General features: G+C 46.7%; 1 protein-coding gene across 1 annotated transcript in view; it reads right to left on the bottom strand.

Annotated features, from left to right (window-relative positions):
• The window catches only part of ADCY2 (adenylate cyclase 2), a 460,851-nt gene that overhangs the window by 431,904 nt on the left and 5,702 nt on the right, over positions 1-23,245 (bottom strand). Inside the window, exon 2 of the mRNA XM_052659207.1 lies at positions 7,951-8,148. Within this exon, the coding sequence (XP_052515167.1) occupies positions 7,951-8,148 (198 nt within the window). The remainder of the gene's footprint in view (positions 1-7,950; positions 8,149-23,245) is intronic.

A 23,245-nucleotide genomic window follows, 5' to 3' on the forward strand; every position in this document is an offset into this window, starting at 1 on the left:
CCTAAAAGTTAAGGCTTCACTAAGTGAACCAAAGATATCATAAAAAAGGAAAATGTTATGGCGTGCCTACAAAAACCCCAAAGAAGCATTTTCGTTATCAGACAGGCGGAGCAAACCAACCTAACGTGCAAACATTCGTTTATGATGCTCTCCTTGTCTACAAGGCAATGCGCTTGATCACAGGCCATTTTCTCTTTCTGTTTCTGAGTGTGGATGATTGATTTCAGCAGGCTAGTCACACATAAGAATGTTTCTACTTCCACAGACCCTGGTTTGAAAATGGGTCAAAAACCTCCACAGCATACATTTAATCTCCAGGTGGACTTGCAGTTTAAGTGAAAGTCAACATCAAGAGCAGCTGTCAAATATCTAAGAGTGGGAAGTAAATATGAGAGCCAACAGGCCACGAGATGGGCCTGGCTTCCTGCAGCAGGAGACTGTCCTCCTAGGCAACAGGGTGACTTCCATGAAATGCCATCTATCATGAGTTGAATGGTGTCCTCCCCAAAGATGTGTTCAAATCCTCACCCTTATACCTGGGCCAGCCAGCCAGTGAGTATTCAGTTGTGTCTGACTCTCTGCAACCCCATGGACTGGAGCTCACCAGGACAAATTCCTTTGTTCCATGGAATTCTCCAGGCAAGAATACTGGAGCGGGTTACCATGTCCTATTCCAGGGGATCTTACCGACCCAGGGATCGAACTCGCATCTCCTGCACTGGCAGGTGGATTCTTTACCACTGAGCCACCTGGGAAGCCCCACCTGTGAATGTGACCTTCTTTAAAATCAGGGTCTTTGCAAACATGGTCAAGTTAAGCAGGAATCATGAGAGTTCCCTAAGTCCAATATGATGGGTGGCCTTATAAAAATCAAAGAGACGCAGGTAGAAGAGTGCCATGAGATGATGGAGACAGATGTTGAAGAGGTGTGTCTACCATCCACAGAGTTTCCCAGCAGCCACGTGATGCTGGAAGGGGCAGGGAAGGAAGGGCCGGCCCCGGAGCCTTCAGGCGAGTGTGACCCTGTCCATATCTTGATTTTGGACTTTATGCTCCAGAGCTGGGAGCCACTATTTGTCAACTGTGATGAGGCCTCTCTGGATAGGACCTGGCTATCAGGAAGGCTGCTCAAACAGGAAGAGCTGCTGTGCCGTGTGACGGCCCCGGGAATGCACAAAAGAGGGGATTGGGGGCCCCAGACGTGCTGCTGCTGATGTCTTCAGAAAAACAAAAAATGATCCCTTCACCTAAAGGAATACAGGAGACTGATAACTTGCTTCCTCCTCTCCTAGCCATGTTCAAATTTTTCATGTGGTTTCCAACCATTCAGGAAAAGAAGGTCAAGTGTGTTGATAGTACCTCCACCCTTTGATCATGGGGAGGTCATCTCGCACACGGTGGGGAGGTGGTGGTGGTGGTGGTTTAGTTGCTAAGACGTGTCCAACTCTTGTGACCCCATGGACTATAGCCCACCAGGTTCTTCTGTCCATGGAATTCTCTAGGCAAGAAATACTGGAGTGGGTTGCCACTTCCTTCTCCAACGGGCGGTGGGCAGGGGATTTCAGCAAACCCAGTCCAAGCTGAAGCAGGCGGGCAGACCCTCCCTGCAGAGGTGTGTGTGTATGCGCGTGCACGCCCACGCACGCACACGTGTATGTGCACTCAGCATACACACACACCACTGTTAACAGCTGGAACCTCCAACTCTGCAATGTAACACACAGCTTCCCTCCGATTGCTGGGAACCACCAACAAATGTCATTTTTAAACAATTCTCGTCCAGGAGGCGGCTGTGTGGAACACATGTCAGCTGGGTGGGGATGATGGCAGCATGGGCTGGGAGGGGACCCAAATCGGGGGCGACACGAGCTGAATTAAACCTACCAGTGACGCCAGGTCTCCACACATACTCAGGGCTGGGAGGGCAAAGCCACCAGCGTCTTCTCCACATTTGCCTTATTTCACCAGCGGCTGCTTCCAAACCATGTCAATGCCCAACCTCCAAACCTGCCACCCTTTCTCCAGCGGGTACGTTTTCCAGGCCACACGCTGCCAAATCATGCCTCTCTGATCCAAAGCATAACCATCAGTCTGAAGTGGTGCCCTGGCCACTCAGGACAGTTCCACTTACTGAGCCTTTAAGAACTGGATCTTTGGTAAACACAGAGTTTCTCAGACTCGGCCCTGGAGACACTCGGGCTGGGTGATCCTTAGAGATGCTGCTGGCCTGTGCGTTGTAGGCTGTTTGTAGGATTCACAGCAGCATCTCTGGCTTCTACACACTAGGTGACCCCTAACCAGGCTGCGACAGTCAGAGACACTGCCAGACTGGGAAATGTCCCTGGGAGTGAAACTGCTCCCAGTTGAGAACTACTGGGATCCCAGGTAAGACTGGCCTCTGGAGTCAGTCCCCCTGAGTTCAAATCTGTTTTGCTCACTGCCCCCGAAGCCTGGCTGTGATCAAGGGACTGGTGTGGAAGTCTAGGTGCTGGGTGAGCTCAGGTACCACAGCGCCCACCCCACGGAGCTATGAAAAGATGGAACGGGTTTGTGGAGGGAAAGCACCCAGAATAGGGGCAGCGCCTTCCAGACAACACCGGTGCTGGCGGCTCCGGTTCTGGGTTGTGTGCTGGCTGTTGATGGCTGAGAGCAGGACTCTACCCAAATGTGCGGGGAAGAACCAACCTCAGCAGAACGAGATCGGCCTTTGCCCTGGGCTCCTGGGAGCGGATCTCTCGGACCCCAGGAATGCCCCACCTGACAGGACTATTTGCGTCCCTGGAGGCTCTGGCCAGCAGACCATCTGAGATGTGATTCAGGAAGGGGGCTCAGGGCCACACAGAGTCTGCTCTATCTGTAGGGGGGCTGAGACCCACAGCCAGCTATGCAGGGGCACACGATGAGTCCTAGGCAAAACCTGGGCACACGAGGCTCTGATGACGCTCCCAGGGAGGCGCTATTCCCCGCGCAGCTAGGAGGACATGGCTGTGTCTCCAGATAGACCGGACCACAGACACTCCACACTCCGCAGTTCTCCTGAACACTCCCCTTGGCTGATGCTAAACTGTGCTCTTTAAGAAACCATGCGTGTGTGCTAAGTTGCTTCAGTCATATTTGACTCTTTGTGACCGTATGGACTGTAGCCCACCAGGCTCCTCTGTCCATGGGATTCTCCAGGCGAGAATACTGGAGTGGGTTGCCATGCCCTCCTCCAAGGGATCTTCCCGACCCAGGGATCGAACCCAGGTCGCTTATAGCTCCTGCATTGGCAGGCGGGCTCTTTACCTCTAGCACCACCTGGGAAATCAGTAAACATGAGTATTAACAGCTTTCAAAGGGTTCTGTAGGTCCTTCTGCAAGTTCTGAACCTCACAGGGGTCTTGGGATCCCAGAATTTGCCACTGTTGTCAGTGGTGAGGGGGGCCCCGTGTGGACTGTCCCCATCGGTGCACCCCAGCCACTCCTCACAACGGCACTGGGCGTGGAAGCATCCTCTCTCGGATCAAGCCTGGAGCTCACTCCCTCAAGCACAGTGAGCCTACTAACACCTCTCGGAGGTCAGAACATCAGCGTTCATCAAGGGGCCTGCATCTGTGACGCTGACACCAAAAGACGCCAGAGAGACAACTTTGGGTTAACCAGGCAGAATAACCACATTTCAGGTCTCCTCCTGAACGATCAGGAGTGCTGAGAAGGAGTTCAGACTCCAGCAGAGGAATGGGGCTCAAGTGGCCTCTTCTGTTGTTTTTTGTTTTTTTTTCTTTCTTTCTTTCTTGCATTTAGAATTTTACCGGAGGGTCTGATGATGCGCACATGTCAAGAAGAAGAAATAAGACATTAACACTGGAATGAAGGAAATAAAGCTTCCTATTCATAGATGACATGGACACTTAACTCAAGTAATTTCTCAGGTATTTGGACAACCAACAGGGACCTGCTGTCCAGCACAGGGAGCTCTGCTCAATATTATAAAAGAAGCTAAATGGGAAAATACTCTGAAAAAGAATATATACATACTCCCTCTCCTCTACCCTGGGTGCCTAGCTCAACTCTTCTCTTGCGTACCCCATCTCCTTCTAAGCGGGCGCATCCAGCCCCCTGTTTCTGTGCGTGTGTTCAGTCTCTCAGTTGTGTCCTCTGTGACCCCAAGGACTGTAGCCCACCAGGCTTCTCAGTCCACAGGATTTCCCAGACAATAATACTGGAATAGGTTGCCATTTCCTACTCCAGGGGATCTTCCTGACCCAGGGTCAAACCCGCATCTTCTGAGTGGCCTGCATTGGCAGGCGGACTCTTCACCACTAGCATCACCTGGGAAGCCCTTACTCAGGAGTGTGTGTGTGTGTGTGTGTGTGTGTGTGCGCGCGCGCGCGCGCGCGCGCGCGCGCGCGCGTGCATGCATGCATGCGTGTGTGCGTGCGTGCGTGTGTGTTAGTTGCTCAGTCGTGTCTGTCTCTATGCAACCCCATGGACTGTAGCCCACCAGGCTCCTCCATCCATGGGATTCTCCAGGCAAGAATACCAAAGTGGGTTGTCATGCCCTCCTTCTATACTCCAATATAAAATACAAAGTTAAAAGAATAAATTAATTAGTTCAAAGTGGCCCTCTTCTGGCAAGAGATGTGAGCAGCCGCACAGCGCAAGGCAAGTGGCCCCGAACACTTGTGCCCCTAGAGGTCGTGGGGGAGGCCGGACCCCCTGGCTGCCCCATCGACGGTGCTGAGGCTCCACACAGGAGCCCACCCTGCCCAGGGTCCTGATGGCGTGAGGCCAGCAACCCTGACGTGGGTGGGGTCACGGGCAGAGGCCAAGGTGAAAAATCTCAGCACGAGGCTGTAAACAACAGCATCCAAGCCAGAGCCAAGAAACAGAGCCAACCAACAGCTGGGAAATCGACCTCAAGTAAACGGAAGTCAAGTGAAAGTGAAAATGTCAGCCGCTTAGTTGTGTCTGACTCTTTGCGACCCCATGGGCTGTAGCCTGCCAGGTTTCCCTGTCCATGGCATTTCCCAGAAAAGAATACTGGAGTGGGTTGCCATTCCCATCTCCAGGGGATCTTCCTGAACCCAGGATCAAACTCTGGTTTCCTACAGTACAAGCAGATTCTTTACTGCCTGAGCCACCCTAGCAAGTAAAATGACTCTGAAATAAGGATGTTTAAGGCACTCAAGCTCATCACTGACTCAACGGACATGACTTTGAGCAAACTCCAGGAGTTGGTGATGGACAGGGAAGCCTGGCGTGCTGCAGTCCACGGGGTCGCAAAGAGCCGGACATGACTGAGCGACTGAACAACGAAGGAACGAAGATGCTTACAGAGATTTCTTAATGAACAGGCTGAGAGCAGCAATTAAACCCGAGCGTGCGTCGTAAAACCAGAAGACGTGTAAAAGCAGAAACAAGTGGACACACACACAAAGCCAACAGACAGACCCATCCACTAAGGGAAGGGAAAGACCAATCTACTAAGGCAAGTCCCGTGAAGGCAGCTCAGGGTGCCACCAACGGACAGCGCCTATAGGTGCAGAGACGCAACAGGGGCAGTCACATCCCACGGGGAAGGAGTTTACGTTCTCCGGGCGAGACAGTGGTAGAGAGAGGGCTATATAACATGCTCTGCAGATGGCCGTAAGTGCTGAGGAAAGACCAGAGAGGGTGGGGGTCTCCTGATGGGAGGGCAGCCAGACACCTGGGGAGGCCGCTTTGGGAAGGCCCCCAGATGACGTTAATGAAGGAAACGCACAAGTGTCCACCAATCACGACAGAGTCTGTCATTCACGTGAAAAAAGGAAGCTCAGAGAATTCTGAACAGAAGGAGTATTTGTCCTTCCAGACAGGAAAGTGAAAGTCACTCAGTCCTGTCCGACTCTTTGCGACCCCATGGACTATACAGTCCATGGGATTCTCCAGGCCAGAATACTGGACTGGGTAGCCTTTCCCTTCTCCAGGGAATCTTCCCGACCCAGAAATCTAACCGAGGTCTCCTGCATTGCAGGTGGATTCTTTACCAACTGAGCTACGAGGGAAGCCTCCAGACAGGAAGGCTTCTTCGAAAGCTCCGTTGTGGCCGCGGTGCTAGGAAAGACCCAGGGTCCATGCCACAGATGGCAAAGGATGCTTTTAACCTGCTTCCTGCTCCTGTCCTCGTGCACTGGGGTGACGGCGGAGGGACGGTGGACCACGTGTGCCACTGAGAGCAGTGGGTGAGGGTGTGCGTGGAGCAAACGGGGAGCAGAGGTATGGGGGGGTGGTGCCCAGGGCTGCAAAAGGCTTGAGTGGAGGAACGAGGAGGAGACGCCAGGGGAGCCTCTCTGAGCATGGGAGCCTCTTCTGGGAGAGGGACAACATTGTCTCCATCTGAGCTCCCCATCTCAGCATCCTTTACACCAGAGAGACCAACCCGAGTTCACTCTGCCCAGCCTCTCCCTTCACAGAAGGAACTGAGGGTCAAAGATGAGGATGCTTTGTCTGAGATCACAGGACAGAATTCTCTGGAAACCCCATTCTTGGGCTTCCCAAGGGCTCTGTTCAGCTCAGGCTCTTGACCTGGCACTTGAACTTTTTTTTTTCTCTTTTTATTTTTCAAATTTTGAAAGTATGATAACACATTTACAGGAGACTTGAAAAATACAAAACAAGGGTACCCATAGTTCTACTAGATATTATAATTATTTTTTAAGTAGATAAATTAAGGTTTTTCAATATGACAGTCTCAATACGAAACTGTCAAAAATTAATAGAAGGAACAGACAGGAAAGCAGAAGGATACAGACCTGAAAAGCACTGTGAACCATTTCAACAGAATTAAGATTCACACAACATTCGCACAACAGTAGGTTACAGATTCTACTCAAGTTCCCATAGACTATAAACTAAGGACACAAAGGGAAGTCGCTCAGTCATGTCCAACTCTTCGTGACCCCATGGAACGCAGCCTACTAGGGTCCTCTGTCCATGGGATTCTCCAGGCAAGACTACTGGAGTGGGCTGCCATTTCCTTCTCCAAGGACACAAAACCAGGTGCAAAAATTGCATGGTCTAAACGTATTGAAATCAGACAGAGTCTGCTCTCTTTCCACTGTGGAATTACATTAGAGGTCAATATCAAAAGATAATTGAAAGTAACACACATCGGCACTTGAATCCTTCTGTGTGTTCCACCTTGAGTCTCTCTTCTCGGCCTCCCCAGTAACCCTGGGGAGTCTCCTAACGACTGTGGCTCCTGCGCCTCTCCCTCCCCAGGCTCTTGGCCCCCAGCAGCTCAGCAACAGCCCTCTTGGCACTCAGCTTCCTCTCTCCCTCGATGGCAACAGAGCCCCTGGGCGTCAATTACAAGCTTGAAGCTCCTAAGTAGGACACCCGCTCCCGTGCCTGGAACCATCTGATCAAGCAGCCAGCAGACAAGAGCCACGCGGCCCCAGCACAAGGGGAAAAGCCCGCTGGACTACAGTCTCCTAAAGACCTAGCATCCCCCAGACATGGCCCTCTTCTAAGCCAAGAGCCTCCCGGGCTCAACATGAGGAACGGCAGGTCTCCCTGCTGCTATGACATCATCATGTTGACACCAAATCTGGAGACCCGGTCCCTGAGCAAAGAGTTCAAGTTCAGTCTTTGCAACTTCAAGGCACAGAGAGCGGTGCCCACCCCAGGGGGATTCCAGAACAACGGGAGACTCGAGGGGCTGGAGGAGAAGGAAGTACTAAGGCGGGGTGCGAGTTGCAAAGGCAGCCTCAGCCATTGGACACAGGTGACAAGGTGAGCCTGGGCGGCCCCTGACCGCTGGCAGGTCTGATGGATTAAAACGGGCACCGGGTGACTTCACTCGGCAGAGCCCCGTGGGCCAGCTATTTCCGAAGATGGTCTTCTCAGCCTCTGTTTACAGGTTGGGGCCAGGTGTACAGAACCTGGTATGTCACAGATCAAAATACAGAAAGCATTTGGACATCTTACCTGGTCCCAGGGAGAGACGGTGCCCCCAAAACACATGAACAAGTAGCCCATGGCCACGAGACAGATCCATATCACCAAAGAGAAGAGGCGCAGCAGCTTCTTAAACACCGACTCGATGCACACCAGGATGAAGATCGCAAAGAAAATCGCCAGGGCAGTCGGAACTGTGATTAAAAATGCCACGTGGTCTTCAACTTCCTAAGGGGAGGGGAAAAAACATCACAAAGGGACAATTTAGAAAGCCTGTGGCGCCCATGACTTGTTATTAATATCGAAATGTTATCAACATCAGTCAAGGTTTAAACAGGTCAGGTTTTAAAAGGGACTTCAGAAGTAGAAAAATTTGAACTTTCGAAAATTTAAGTTTCTTATTAACTTAAGAAATGTTTTTCTACATAAATAACCCAATACTGGGCTTCTCAGGTGGTGAAGAGGTAGAGAAGCCTCCTGCCAAGGCAAGAGAAGTAGGTTCAATGCCTGGGTTGGGAAGATCCCCTGGAGGATGGCAACCAACTCCAGTGTTCTTGCCTGGGAAATCCCACGTGTGCCAGCGGAGCCTCTCTGAGCATGGGAGCCTCTTCTGGGAGAGGGACAACATCGTCTCCATCTGAGCTCCCCATCTCAGCATCCTTTACACCAGAGAGACCAACCCGAGTTCACAGAGGAGCCTGGAGGGCTGTAGTTCATGGGATTGCAGAGTTGGACACGACTGAGTGAATGAGCACACGTGATCTAGGACTGGATATTTAAACTACACAAAACAGCCATGCCATCGAATGCAAATTTTCCCGGGTAAGTGAAAAAATGGATTTCATTCAAAAGTAAATGTGAGAACACAGAATGTAAGGATAAAACAAGGCAAACAACTTCAGACAATCAGATATGCTCTAATCATAGGAAATTAAGGCCTCCAAATGGTTTTGAAATGGTTTATTTAAAAAAGAACTAAATACTATCTTGGATTCTAAAACTAGAAGCTTTTCTTTTAATGCATTGCAATTAATGTTTTAACAAGATCAAGGCTAATAGAAAAGGGTCAGAAAGTACTAAAAATAGAAGATGAGACAGTGGGAAATATTTAGAAGACTGTGCCATTTAGCTAGCTTCCTTTTCCGCCTTTCTTGGGCTCTGGCAGCAAAAGGAAAATGGACATGATTAGCCTGTTACTAATGCATTTTTTAAAACTCTACATTTGCACACTAATAGTCATTTTCTATTCATCTCTATCTAGCCACATAACCCTTCAAACGCACAATATTACAATTCCACACAGTGCAATAAACCTAGCGTTTCCTCTGATTATCCAAGCCTGGATTTTAGGCTTTAGCTTCTCCAAATATTCTGCTGGAAACTTGCTCTGAACAGCACACGCCATGGGATGGAACACAGTGTAAAAGCTTTAATCTTCAGCTAATACATTTAGTTGATGAAATACTCAAAGGAGTTTCAACCAAAACAATCCATATAGCCAGGGCCCTAAGAACTTCTACTGAAGTTTCAGAATATTAACGCTTACAGTAGCGGGCATCCCTGGTGGCTCAATGGTCAAGACTCTGCCCGCCCATGTAGGAGACATGGGTTCGATTTCTGATTTGGGAAGATCCCACATGCCAGAAGCCCGAGCACCACCACTACTGAGGCCGCGCTCTAGAGCCTGGGAGCTGCAACTGCTGCAGCCCACAGGCCCCAGAGCCCGCGCTCCGCAAGGAGAGAGGCCACTGCGATGAGAAGCCCAAACACTGCAGCCAGAGACGCGGCCCCGCTTTCTGCAACCGAGAAAAAGTCCGCGCGGCAACCAAGACTGAGCTCTGCCAAAAGTAAGAAAACAAGACAAAACTCAAAAGTTACAGTGCAACCTGGGACATACGGCGTAGATCTTTCAAATACCAGAGCCTGGGGAAGCCCTCACCTTTTCTGGTGGGTACAGGGCTCACTCTGGGCCACGAGCATCTCTAACTTCACCCTGGAGATGCCCCGCCACCTCCTTCAGCTATCAGGCCACTGACCACAGGGAGGCGGGCAGGGAGGCGGGCAGGAAGGCAGGTGAGGCACACCAGGCGGCAGGCCCAGGCTGACACCCAGGAGAGAGCAGGGGGGCCCGGACCACCTTCAGCGCCTTCTCTTCCCTTTCCTCTCTCACAGTTACACGTGTCGAGCAACAACTGTGAGAAAGGCAAGAGCAACAACAATCACAGCAAGTACTCACGTCAGTTGCTGCTGAGTTGCTCAACTGTGTCTGACTATGACCCCATGCACTGCAGCACACTAAGCTTCCCTGTCCTTCACCATCTCCTTTGCTAAAATTCATGTCCTTGGAGTCGATGATGCCATCCCGCCATCTCATCCTCTATCGCCCCCTTCTCCTCCTGCCCTCAATCTTTCCCAGCATCAGGGTCTTTTCCAATGAGTTGGCTCTTCGCATCAAATGGCCAAAGTACTGGAGCTTCAGTCTCAGTCTTTCCAGTGAATATCCAGGGCTGATCGCCTTTAGGATGGACTGGTTTGATCTCCTTGTTGGCCAAGGGACTCTCAAGAGTCCTCTCCAGCACCACAGTTCGAAAGCATCAACTCTAACATGGCTATTTTTCTGCTAAGCACTCAGGCACATTAAGGTCTTTTATTCTCACACCAGCCATACGAGTGTAGGCACGGTTGCCTGCACAGGTGAGAAAATGCAGGCCTCTGAACGGGAAGGAGGCACCAGGGTTGTGGGGCTGGTTGGGAGAGAACGGGGCTTCACCCAGGGGATGGTCTGTGTTGCCATCACAGCAGAGCCCTGTGCCCTGTGTGCATAAACGATGCATGAGCCCCGGTGTAGCCAGTTCCCCAGTGGCCAAAAGAATGTTTCCAGAACAGCCAGAAGACAGAAGGGCCCAGTGGGATGTTCTCACAACCTCCCTCCCCTACTATTTCTGTCCACGATTAAGTGCCTTCTTGTACTCTGACCTTCAGACACAGGTTCCAATCATCACAAAAGGTTGTCTGGGATCCACTCACACCCCAGTGCTCCCCAGCACCCAGTACTCCCCAGCACCCAGTACTCCCCAGTCCGTGCCCTGATCCACGGACCAAGGCACACAGGGTTACAGCAGCCTGTCTTCTGAGGACGTCTCACTCAAGGTCGTGGTTGCTGCACACACAGAGCCATGAAAACGTGATTTTACTTTAAACTTCCCCAAATGAAGTTAACTGAGCTGCAAACAGAAAGCCAACCAGTAGAGAAGCAGGACAGCTGCCTCCCTGGTGTGGATTTTCCATCATTTCATTAACCCCGTAGGAAAGCAACAACCGTTGACTGTATTGACTTCGGTTATCCAGAAAGGAAGAAAGCGGTGTGAAAACCTGCGTGACTGTCAAGCGAAAAGTGTGAGTCACTCAGTCATGTCTGAGTCTTTGCGATCCCACAGACTGTAGCCCGCTAGGCTCCTCTGTCCCAGGAAATCTCCAGGCAAGAACCCACAGTGGGTTGACATTTCCTTCTCTGGGGCGTCGTCCCTACCCAGGGATCGAACTCAGGTCTCCTGCATTGCAGGTGGATTCTTTACCGTCTGAGACAGCAGGGAAGCCCATCAAGTGAAAATTAGTAGCTAAAGGCACAGAGAAGCTGTGACCTGTGACCTGTGTCCTTATGGGAAGAGGAGGATGAAGTATACAGCCCATAGCCACTTTCCCTGCATTTCTCTGCTCAAAGATCCAGCCGTGAACAAGGGAAAGACCCAATGCCTTGGTGAGCCAGGAACATTATATAATAAGATTTGATATGGGTTTGGGGTTTAAATACTGGCAGCTCTGTCTCTTTTTTTTTTTTTTTTCACCACCAGGGTCTTGATCCCAGACAGCCCACTAGTCTGGGCTGCAGGGCGACCTCTCCACTAGGCACAGTGGACATTGGTCCCCTAATATTTTTAGGGACCCACAGAAATGCTTTATTTCCTTCAAAATCAGAACAACAAAAGACCCAAGCTTCTAGTCTCAAAGGATACATACACCTCCATGCTCACCCAGCGTCAACTAGGACTGTGAATGTACGTTTAGGGAAGAAGGGCAGACAAAGGCCTCTCCATCCTAAAAGGACCCGAGGACGTCCAGTATCCCTGCTTACCGGATGCATGGCATTGCCTGGGTCACCCCACGCCCCGGAGAAGGACTCCCCCCAGCTTTGAAGTCCTGTCCCCAACCCGGGCAGGGAGGCCCGTTCCCAGATGGCCCGTGGCTTCAGACAGTCAGTCTCTGCTCACAAGGCCAGTGGCCCCTGACCACTGCAAAACCTGAGGCCTCTGAAGAATCCGGGCTCTTCCAGAAAGAGAACAGCCGTCAATTTATTCTGCGTTTGCCTTTTGAACCTTAACTCCAAACAAGTCTTAATATGGACTGCTCTACTAAATAGAATCTTTTGTAAACGGGGGGCAAAGGGACAAAAAAAAAAAAAAACAGTAGCGTATTCATTAAAAATGTATAAGCTTATAAACCACATTCTTTCCTAGCCCTGCATTTGGATCATGCATTTTTCTTAAGGCGAATAAGTAAATGAAACAGCGGAATGCCCTCAGACCTTGAATTATACACCCTCTCCCCCCTTATTCCAGCCCCAGTGGATAGGAAGAAGAATGAAGCCGCAGCAGCTCACCCGTGGCTACTCTTTTATGAAATAGCTGAGTTTTCAAAATTCAGTGTATAAAACAAATAAGGGCAGCTGAAAATAAAGTGAACGAAAACAGTGAAAACACTGTCGATCTAAATTAAATATGTTTATGCAGCCCAACCCCTCCTCCCTTCATGGAAATAAAAAATGTACCGCGGTACACAAACTAAATAAAATGTACAGAAATGCCTTTAAGACATGGCTTTAAAAAGATTTTTTAAAAGTCACCATACAATGCAAACTAAATGTGTTAACACGCCTTTAAAAGGAAGACCGCAAGCGTCCCATTACCTACTGTCATGATAATGGGTTCCCATCTTTCTCCAGGAATGTTTCATCTTTCTCTGATCAGTGCATGTAATTTGGGAGGGAGTCAAACTGCCAGGCCTATTAAACACCCATTGCTTCTGTTTATCATATAACAACGGCCTTGTTTCTTGGAGGCTTTTCCATGGAGCAACAGATTATGTATATTTTCCATATTTTCCACATGTGTTTTTCATTCTTTTCGTTAAACAGTACTGTTTTCCTCTTAGATGGCAAAGGATGCTCTAACGTAAAATACGTTTCTGTTGTTGCTGTTTAGTTGCTCAGTCATGTTGGACTCTTTCCAGCCCCGTGGACTGCAGCCCCTCAGGCGCCCCCGCCCCGAGTCTGTCCTCCTCCCTCCTGCACACCGTCTCTCCTCTCTCTCCTCAGTCTACCTCTTCCACACGTAATTTCATCAATAGTATCAGTGATTCAGTCATCTCTGACTGTTTGTGAGCCCATGGATGTAGCCCGCTAGGCTCCTCTGTCCATGGGGTTCTTGAGGCCAAGATGCTGGAGTGGGTTCCCATTCCCTCCTCCAGGGGATCTTCCCAACCCAGAGATCAAACCCAGGTCTCCCACACTGCAGGCAGATTCTTTTACCAACTGAGCCACCGCGGAAGCCCAGGAAGACTGGAGTGGGCAGCCTGTCCCTTCTCCCGAGGATCTTCCTGACCCAGGAATCAAACCAGGGTCTCCTGCATTGCAAGCAGATTCTTTACCAACTGAGCTACTGGGGAAGAATGGGTCATAGATCTAAAGGCAAAATGCAAAATAATCCTGAAAAACTCCAAAAGTCTTCCCATGAGCAAACCTGTATTGTGCAGTAAAAGTGGTGCTCAGAGGGAAACTGCTCATCTTACAAGTTGGACTCAATCACCCTTCTGTCAGCTTGGCCTTACTGGAAGTTGCCATTTCTTGGATCCGCTTTCCCTCCACGGCTCTCTCTTAGAGTTGAATAGAAGAAGAATTTGTGGCAGAACTGGGAGGGGGACATGGAGCAAGTCCTCACCAGAATCTCTTCCCGGAATGCTCCCGAGTGATAGCAGGCCTTTGGAGAGGCCTGCCCAAGATCTGAGAGGCAGACGCCAAGCCGCCCCAGGAAGGGCGATGTGCAGGATCAGATGCAGCTGAGACACGCGGGGAGGAGCCTGATGGGGCCCAGCCGGCCCGGCTCTGTGCTCCGAGTGCAGGACTCCAACGAGGTCAGCCGGACTAGGGTCCCCACTAGAGACCGTCCAGATGGGGCTCCCCTGATGGGTGCGCAAGCTCTGCTTTTGGAGATCCCCACAAACGCTGACTGCACAGGGATTCTCCACTGATTCAAGGCTCCCTGCTGTTGCCAAGGTTCACGCAAAGAAAGGAGGCTGAAAACTGATGAACTAAAGATCCCACTGCAGAAATCTGGAAAAGAACAGTGGAAGCCCAAAGCAAGCACTGAGTTGGCCCAAACATTCGTTCACATGTTTCCACAATGGAAAAACCCAAAGAAACTTTGGGGCCAACCAAATAGAAAGAAAATGTGGTGGTCAGGGACTTTCCAAAATATTTCCTATTTCTTTCTTCTGGGTTCCTTCTGGATTCACCTTCTAACCTCTTTTGATGTTCCAAGCAGCCATTTTGAGCAAAAAAAAAAAAAGAATAAAAGTGAAGTGTTTCTCTCCCAGGCAGAGGCACGTAAAAGCCACTATGAGGCTGCTGGCACTTTCTTTCCATGGCGTAACGATTAAAGAAGCATCCATCATGAGGAGGACTCCTACAGCCCAGCCCAGGTGAGCAGAGCCTCCCTCCTGCCCCACACTGGCCAGGACATGCTGCAAGAAGTCTGCCTCTGGTGTGGGAAGCCACAGGGAGCAGGGTTGAGCTACCATTGCCAAACTGCTGATTCAGGTGGAAAGTAAAATATGTGAATGTTTTCAATCATTAAACACGTGAGGGGTTTTATGCAGCAACAGATAACTAGGATACTGAAGTCTGGTCAATGAAAAATGAAAGTGATGGGGCACTTCCATGCGGATGATGTCAATCGCCAGAGACAAGCACTCTTTTCTTCCCTAGTGTATTATATTCAGTGGAAGGACAGATACTGAAGCTGAAGCTCTAATATTCTGGCCACCTGGTGCAAAGAGCCGACTCACTAGAAAAGACCCTGAGGCTGGAGAAGATTGAAGGCAGGAGAAGGGGACGACAGAGGATGAGATGGTTGGATGGCACCAACTCACAGGACATGAGTTTGAGCATCTCCGGGAGACAGTGAAGGACAGAGAAGCCTAGCGTGCTGCATGGGGTCACAGGTCAGACACAACTTAGCAACTATACAACAGCAACACAGCAATCAAGGAAGGAAGGATGCTGTGGGATGCAGCTTCCTTCATTCTAAATCTCTGCGTAACTGATGTGAGACAATTCCTCTGCTGACTCACATTTACTGTGCAGCTCAAACAAAATATAAACCTCTGTTGTGTTAAGCTACTGAGACTCTGGAGTTGTTTGTTTCCATAGCATATCATAATCTAATATGTTTTGATTGACACAGAGGTAATGAAGACAGAAAGCAAAAATGCAACACAGTGTATCAAAAAAAGACAATTTTTTTTGTAAAAAGTTAAGACAAAACAGACATCTAGTAAGATTAAGTTAAAAAAAAGAAAGCATCTAAGTATTATCTAATATTACCATCAAACTTGAGAATTGGGATGAAATGCAAAGCGTCTTAAAAAAGGCTTATTGAAACTGACTCAAGACATAAAGTTAGAAATACTATAATCCTATTATTATCAAAGATGCTAAAGCAAAAATTTTAAAATCTCTCTCCAAAGGAAGCAACAAACCCATGTGGTTTTCTAAGCAAATTCTTTCAACTCTTTCTAACATAATGAAAACTTTCAGGAAACTAAAAATAAAGGCATACTCCCTGACTTTTAAGACCAGAAAAACTTACAAAAAAAGAAAAATGTCAATCTGATAAAGAAATATTCCAAATTCATTTTACCAAAGACTATGTCAGCAAAAACCTTAAAATGTTACCATTTCACATCCAACATTTTATAAGATATATCATAAAAACTGTATTTTTTATCATGAATATAAAAAATTCTCAGTAATAGAAAATTATAATTCACTACACTGACTTTAAAACACATCAAAAAATCTTTTGATTATCTCAGTTTGGTAAAACTAAACAATCATACTTGAAACCAGTCTGTTGTTCCATGTCCAGTTCTAATCGTTGATTCCTGACCTACATATAGGTTTCTTAAGAGGCAGGTCAGGTGGTCTGGTATTCCTGTCTCTTTCAGAATTTTCCACAGTTTATTGTGATCCACACAGTCAAAGGCTTGGGCATAGTCAATAAAGCAGAAATAGATGTTTTTCTGGAACTCTCTTGCTTTATCGATGATCCAGCGGATGTTGGCAATTTGAACTCTGGTTCCTCTGCTGGAAAAACAGACTGGTTCCAAATGGGAAAAGGAGTAGTCAAGGCTGTATATTGTCACCCTGCTTATTTAACTTATATGCAGAGTACATCAGGAGAAACGCTGAGCTGGAAGAAGCACAAGCTGGAATCAAGATTGCCGGGAGAAATATCAATAACGTCAGATATGCAGATGACACCACCCTTATGGCAGAAAGTGAAGAGGAACTAAAAAGCCTCTTGAGGAAAGTGAAAGAGAAGAGTGAAAAGTTGGCTTAAAGCTCAACATTCAGAAAATGAAGAACATGGCATCTGGTCCCATCACTTCATGGCAAATAGATGGGGAAACAGTGGAAACAGTGTCAGACTTTATTTTTGGGGGTTCCAAAATCACTGCAGATGGTGACTGCAGCCATGAAATTAAAAGATGCTTACTCCTTGGAAGGAAAGTTATGACCAACCTAGACAGCATATTCAAAAGCAGAGACATTACTCTGCCAACAAAGATGCGTCTAGTCAAGGCTATGGTTTTTCGAGTGGTCATGTGTGGATGTGAGAGTTGGACTGTGAAGAAAGCTGAGCGCCGAAGAATTGATGCTGTTGAACTGAGGTGTTGGAGAAGACTCTTGAGAGTCCCCTGGACTGCAAGGAGATACAACCAGTCCATTCTGAAGGAGATCAGTGCTGGGTGTTCTTTGGAAGGAATGATGCTAAAGTTGAAACTCCAGTACTTTGGTCACCTCATGCGAAGAGTTGACTCACTGGAAAGGACTCTGATGCTGGGAGGCATGGGGGCAGGAGGAGAAGGGGACAACAGAGGATGAGATGGCTGGATGGCATCACCGACTCGATGGACGTGCGTCTGAGTGAACTCCAGGAGTTGGTGATGGACAGGGAGGCCTGGTGTGCTGCAGTTCATGGGGTCACAAAGAGTCGGACACGACTGAGCGACTGAACTGAACTGAAACAATCATATTTAAACTTTTTCTATAAATTAACCAAAAGGAATGTCAAAGGATATCTATAAAAATCTATAACCAGCATCATCTTAAATTAATAAACTATTAAGGAATTCTATTTAAAACCAGAAAAAAAGGCAAGGGCACCCACAATCACCAGTTTTGTCAACAGCATATTAGTTTCAGGCCAACACGATAATACAAGATAAAGAAATGAAAAAAAGATGTATTGGATAAAATAAAATAAAACTCTCAGTACTTGCAGATAAACTAAAAACATTCCAAAACTAAGTTCATGACATCCAGTCCCATCACATCACAGCAAACATGGAAACAATAGAATGTTTCCATTATGGGGAACAATAGAAACAGTAACAGACTGTATTTTCTTGGGCTCCTAAATCACTGCAGATGGTGACTGCAGCCATGAAATTAAAAGATGCTTGCTCCCTGGAAGAAAAGTATGTCAAACCTAGACAGCATATTAAAAAACAGAGACATTACTTTGCTGACAAAGGTCTGTCTGGTCAAAGCTATGGTTTTTACCAGTAGTCATGTATGGATGTGAGAGTTGGACCATAAACAAAGCTGAGTGCTGAAGAATTGATGCTTTTGAACTGTGGCATTGGAGAAGACTCTTGAGAGTCCCCTGGACTGCAAGGAGGTCAATCATGAAGGACATCAGTCCTGAGTGTTCCTTGGAAGGACTGATGCTGAAGCTGAAGCTCCAATACTTTGGGCACCTAATCCAAAGAATTGACTCACTGGAAAAAACCCTAATGCTGGGAAATATTGAAGGCAGGAGGAGAAGAGGGTGACAGAGGATGAGTTGGTTGGGTAGCATCACCGACTCAATGGACATGAGTCTGAGCAAACTCCAGGGGTTGGTAATGGACAGGGAGGCCTGGCATGCTGCAATCCATGGATTGCAAAGAATCAGACACGACTGAGCAACTGAACTGAACTGATTTGCAGATGATATGATTGTCTATGTAGAGAACCTGAAAGTATCTGCATTTCAGTTACTAGTAACAGAAAGGATATGATAAGTTGTATAAATATAAAATAATATCCAAAATTAAATTATATTCTTTTACAGCATCAACAAAAGAATCAGTTCAGTTCAGTTCAGTTCAGTCGCTCAGTTGTGTCCGGCTCTTTGCGATCCCATGAATTGCAGCACTCCAGGCCTCCATGTCCATCACCGACTCCTGGAGTTTACTCAAACTCATGTCCATTGAGTCGGTGATGCCATCCAGCCATCTCATCCTCTGTCATCCCCTTCTCCTCCTGCCCCCAATCTTTCCCAGCATCAGGGTCTTTTCTTGAGTCAACTCTTCACATGAGGTGGCCAAAGTATTGGAGTTTCAGCTTCAGCATCAGTCCTTCCAATGAACACTCAGGACTGATCTCCTTTAGAATGGACTGGTTGTATCTCCTTGCAGTCCAAGGGACTCTCAAGAGTCTTCTCCAACACCACAGTTCAAAAGCATCAATTCTTCGGCGCTCAGCTTTCTTCACAGTCCAACTCTCACATCCATACATGACCACTGGGAAAACCATAGCCTTGACTAGATGGACCTTTGTTGGCAAAGTAATGTTTCTGCTTTTTAATATGTTATCTAGGTTGGTCATAACAAAAGGATAGAAATTCCCCGTTTCATAATTTTTAAAATACAATTTACAGTAAGCAATAAAATACATAATATCCTTTGGTATCAATGAGTAAGAACAACTTATGGAAAACTATAAAACATTACTGAACCACATAAATGAATGGAGAGATAGCCCATGTTCATGGATAGAAAAATTCAATATCACAAAATATGAATTCCCAGCAATGAATCGATAGATTAAATATAACACTAACAAGATCCTACTTGAGGTTTTTATATTGAGGTTAAAATAAGTTAATTGTAAAGTTTGTACAGAAGAAGAAAAAGTCAAGAATAACCAAAAAGCTTTTCAAAAAGTTGAATGTTATTTCCCTTGCCCAATATAAATACTTATTATAAAGCTTTATTAGTTATACTCTGCGCATGTATATTTAAAAAATAAAAAACTTAACCAATGGAGCAGAAAAGATAACCCATAACAAACCACTTGTATATGGAATTTTGATTTATAACAGATATGGAGAAAGAAGTAACTAACATAGATACGTAAAAATCAATTCTCCACAAGGAAAAAGCATGTAAATGGATCTTGATCGCTATCTTATACCGCACAAACGCCATATATAGGCATGTATGACAAAATGGATAAAATGAACAGAAAGAAATGACAAAAAGTGCAGATGAAGTCCACTTCTGAGGGTTGGTAGGGAAATGAGAGGTGAAGTATACAGACTGGTAGATATTACTGGGGTATTCTAGTTTGGACTGGGGACACGGGTGCTTAGTTTTAGTGCAAACAAACAAACATTCAGTGAAAATTGAGCTCAATAATCAAAGTTCAATTAAATTAGTCAAATGATGAATCCCATTCTGTGCACCTAATGTCCAATTCTGAAGAACATGGGTGTTATAGGTTTGAATTAACTGCAAGTCAACAACTGGGAAAGAGTAGATGTTAGATCAACCGTATGTCTGAACTATGCTAACATTTCTTCATTACCTCTTTCATTTTTATTCATCCAATTTCCTATCCTCCTCATTTTTAACATCACATGGCTTTTGTTCTACTGATGCACCAGTCTAAAACTTCCATTCTTTCATAATATCCACAGATCACTAGTAGCTTGAAATCGTAATTATTTCCCCTTTTTTATATAGCTTAAAAGATAATACAGTACGTTAAAATACACAGGCAATAATTCAATCTTTGCAGTAAGCCCATAGGAATGGAATCCTGCATCTGTGATGTTACACTTGTCCTGGCCATGCTATCCCCAGATCATTATGTCTGAGGGATAGTAAAGGACACTGGTAGAAATGGGGAGACATTCTCATTCTTAAACTCTCAGTCAGGGCTCTCATCACCAGAGCCCTGAGTGATCTACCACTGTCTCCAGCAGGAACCTTCTGGAAGGTGGAAACCCTAGACACTGGACTTATTCATAAGCTCCTCTCTGTCAATAGTCATCATCTTGAGAAATCCTCTCAAGAATTTCAAGTTCTAAGAAGCAGCTATGGTACTTAATATTTGTATGTTTCCAATGCAATAAATTATTCACTCAGTAGATTTTAATTGCATTAATAACTGCAATTTTCCATTTCAAGCACCAGGTTTTTTAAAGGATTCGGTTCAGCTCTTGAGATACAGCTGGACTTCCGCATCCTTAACGGCAATAGAGGAGCAACCCAGGTCTGTGGTCTCGTCCCCTCTGTCCTGGCACTGCTGTTCCAGGGCCCTGGGCAGAATCAGAAAGCTGGCCGGCAAAGCTGCTCATGAGGATTTTTAGGCTGGGGTTCTCTACTCTGCCCATCACTCTCTCTTGAAGCTGGCACCTGGGGATGGAAGCGTAAGCCCAAGTGACATGATGATTTGTAATGTGAACCTCCAAACTGCAAATCTCTCTGGGCTCCCATCCTTGTGGTTTTTCAGTTCAGTTCAGTTGCTCAGTTGTGTCCAACTCTTTGCAACCCCATGAATTGCAGCACGCCAGGCCTCCATGTCCATCACCAACTCCCAGAGTTCACTCAGACTCACGTCCATCAAGTTGGTGATGCCATCCAGCCATCTCATCCTCTGTCGTCCCCTTTTCCTCCTGCCCCCAATCCCTCCCAGGCATCAGAGTCTTTTCCAATGAGTCAACTCTTCGCATGAGGTGGCCAAAGTACTGGAGTTTCAACTTTAGCATCATTCCTTTCAAAGAACACCCAGGACTGATCTCTTTCAGAATGGACTGGTTGGATCTTCTTGCAGTCCAGGGGACTCTCAAGAGTCTTCTCCAACACCACAGTTCAAAAGCATCGATTCTTCGGTGTTCAGCTTTCTTCACAGTCCAACTCTCACATCCATACATGACCACTGGAAAAACCATAGCCTTGACTAGATGGAACTTTGTTGGCAAAGTAATGTCTCTGCTTTTGAATATGCTGTCCAGGTTGGTCATAACTTTCCTTTCAAGGAGTAAGCGTCTTTTAATTTCATGGCTGCAATCACCATCTGCAGTGGTTTTGGAACCCCCAAAAATAAAGTCTGACACTGTTTCCCCATCTATTTGCCATGAAGTGATGGGACCAGATGCCATGTTCTTCATTTTCTGAATGTTGAGCTTTAAGCCAACTTTTCACTCTTCTCTTTCACTTTCATCAGGAGGCTTTTTAGTTCCTCTTCACTTTCTGCCATAAGGGTCGTGTCATCTGTATATCTGAGGTTATTGATATTTCTCCCGGCAATCTTGATTCCAGCTTGTGCTTCTTCCAGCTCAGCGTTTCTCCTGATGTACTCTGCATATAAGTTAAATAAGCAGGGTGACAATATACAGCCTTGATGTACTCCTTTTCCTATTTGGAACCAGTCTGTTGTTCCAATAACAAAAATGTCCAGTTCTAACTGTTGCTTCCTGACCTGCACATAGGTTTCTCAAGAGGCCAGTCAAGTGGTCTGTGGTTTTTACTGGATCCTTATACAAAGAGGGCACTGAAGCAACATTATCGAAGTCTTAACTGGGCCAAATGGATCAAATACATGAGCTGATTGAACAACCCTTTTCTCTCCTTCCGAATGCACTGGGGGGCTGCAAACCAAAACTGCCAGATGTGTGTTAATTTCCCGTTGACAGTTTGACGCCAGGGAGCATAAGTGAAAGTCACTAAGTCATGTCTGACTCTTTACAACCCCATGGACTATATAGTCCATGGAATTCTCTAGGCCAGAATACTGGAGTGGGTGGCCTTTCCCTTCTCCAGGGGATCTTCCCAACTTAGCAATCAAACCCAGGTCTCCCACACTGCAGGTGAATTCTTTACCAGCTGAGCCGCAAGGGAAGCCCAAGAATACCGGAGTGTGCAGCCTACCCCTTCTCCAGCAGATCTTCCCAACCCAGGAATCGAACCAGGGTCTCCTGCATTGCAGGCAGATTCTTTACAGCTGAGCTACCAAGGAAGTGGTGGTAAATATTATCTTATCACTCTTGTTCATTTATATAACATTATCCAAAGCTAACAGAATTAAAAAATACAAACGTCAATTCAAGTGTCAATTTGGCAGAATTTTAGTGCTAGAGACTGGTAATGTGTCAAAATATTACTTTAATTAAACTATCTATGATTCTTGACTATTTTTTATAAAATAATTCAAAGCTATATTCATACTTATCAAGTAAATAGAAAAACATCCCATTTTTTATACCTAGATTTTAAAATTCTAGTACTCATTTAGTTGTCAGCCTGAAATATATCTATGGGAGACCCTACCAAGGAGAACCCTGGGGGCTGCAAATATAGTAACAAAAATGACCACATCTGTTGTAGGTAAAATGGGTGCCCGGCTCTGTGCTAAATGTCCACAGGGTCCATTTTACTCAGTTCCCAAACGAACTCCCTGAGCCTGGTTGTGTTATTCATTTCGGTCCACAGCAGACAAATCAATTTTTCAGGAACACTAAGTGGCAACGCTGAGACCAGATCCAGGTCTAGTGACAGTTTTATGTTCTTAACAAGAGGCCACATGATGGGAATGACAGCTGCTAAGGAAAACATATCTATCCCCTAAACTGTACATGTTAATTACACACCGTCCATCTGGTTAGTGCTGCATTAAATATTGGGGGTGCTAAGTTTCTTCCCTGAAAGAATCAACAATTAGTTGAGGAGCAAGATGAACTCAACAAAGTATTCTGCAGGTCAGACAACAGTCGTCGAGAGGGAAAATTATTTCATGAAATAAATGAGCTCCAGGAGATGAATCCAGTCAATCTTAACGGAAATCAACCCTGAATATTCATTGGAAGGACTAATGCTGAAGCTGAAGCTCCAATCATTTGGCCACCTGACGCGAAGAGCTGACTCATTGGAAAAGACC

Source organism: Budorcas taxicolor, chromosome 20, assembly GCF_023091745.1.
Source record: "Budorcas taxicolor isolate Tak-1 chromosome 20, Takin1.1, whole genome shotgun sequence".
Taxonomy (NCBI): domain Eukaryota; kingdom Metazoa; phylum Chordata; class Mammalia; order Artiodactyla; family Bovidae; genus Budorcas; species Budorcas taxicolor.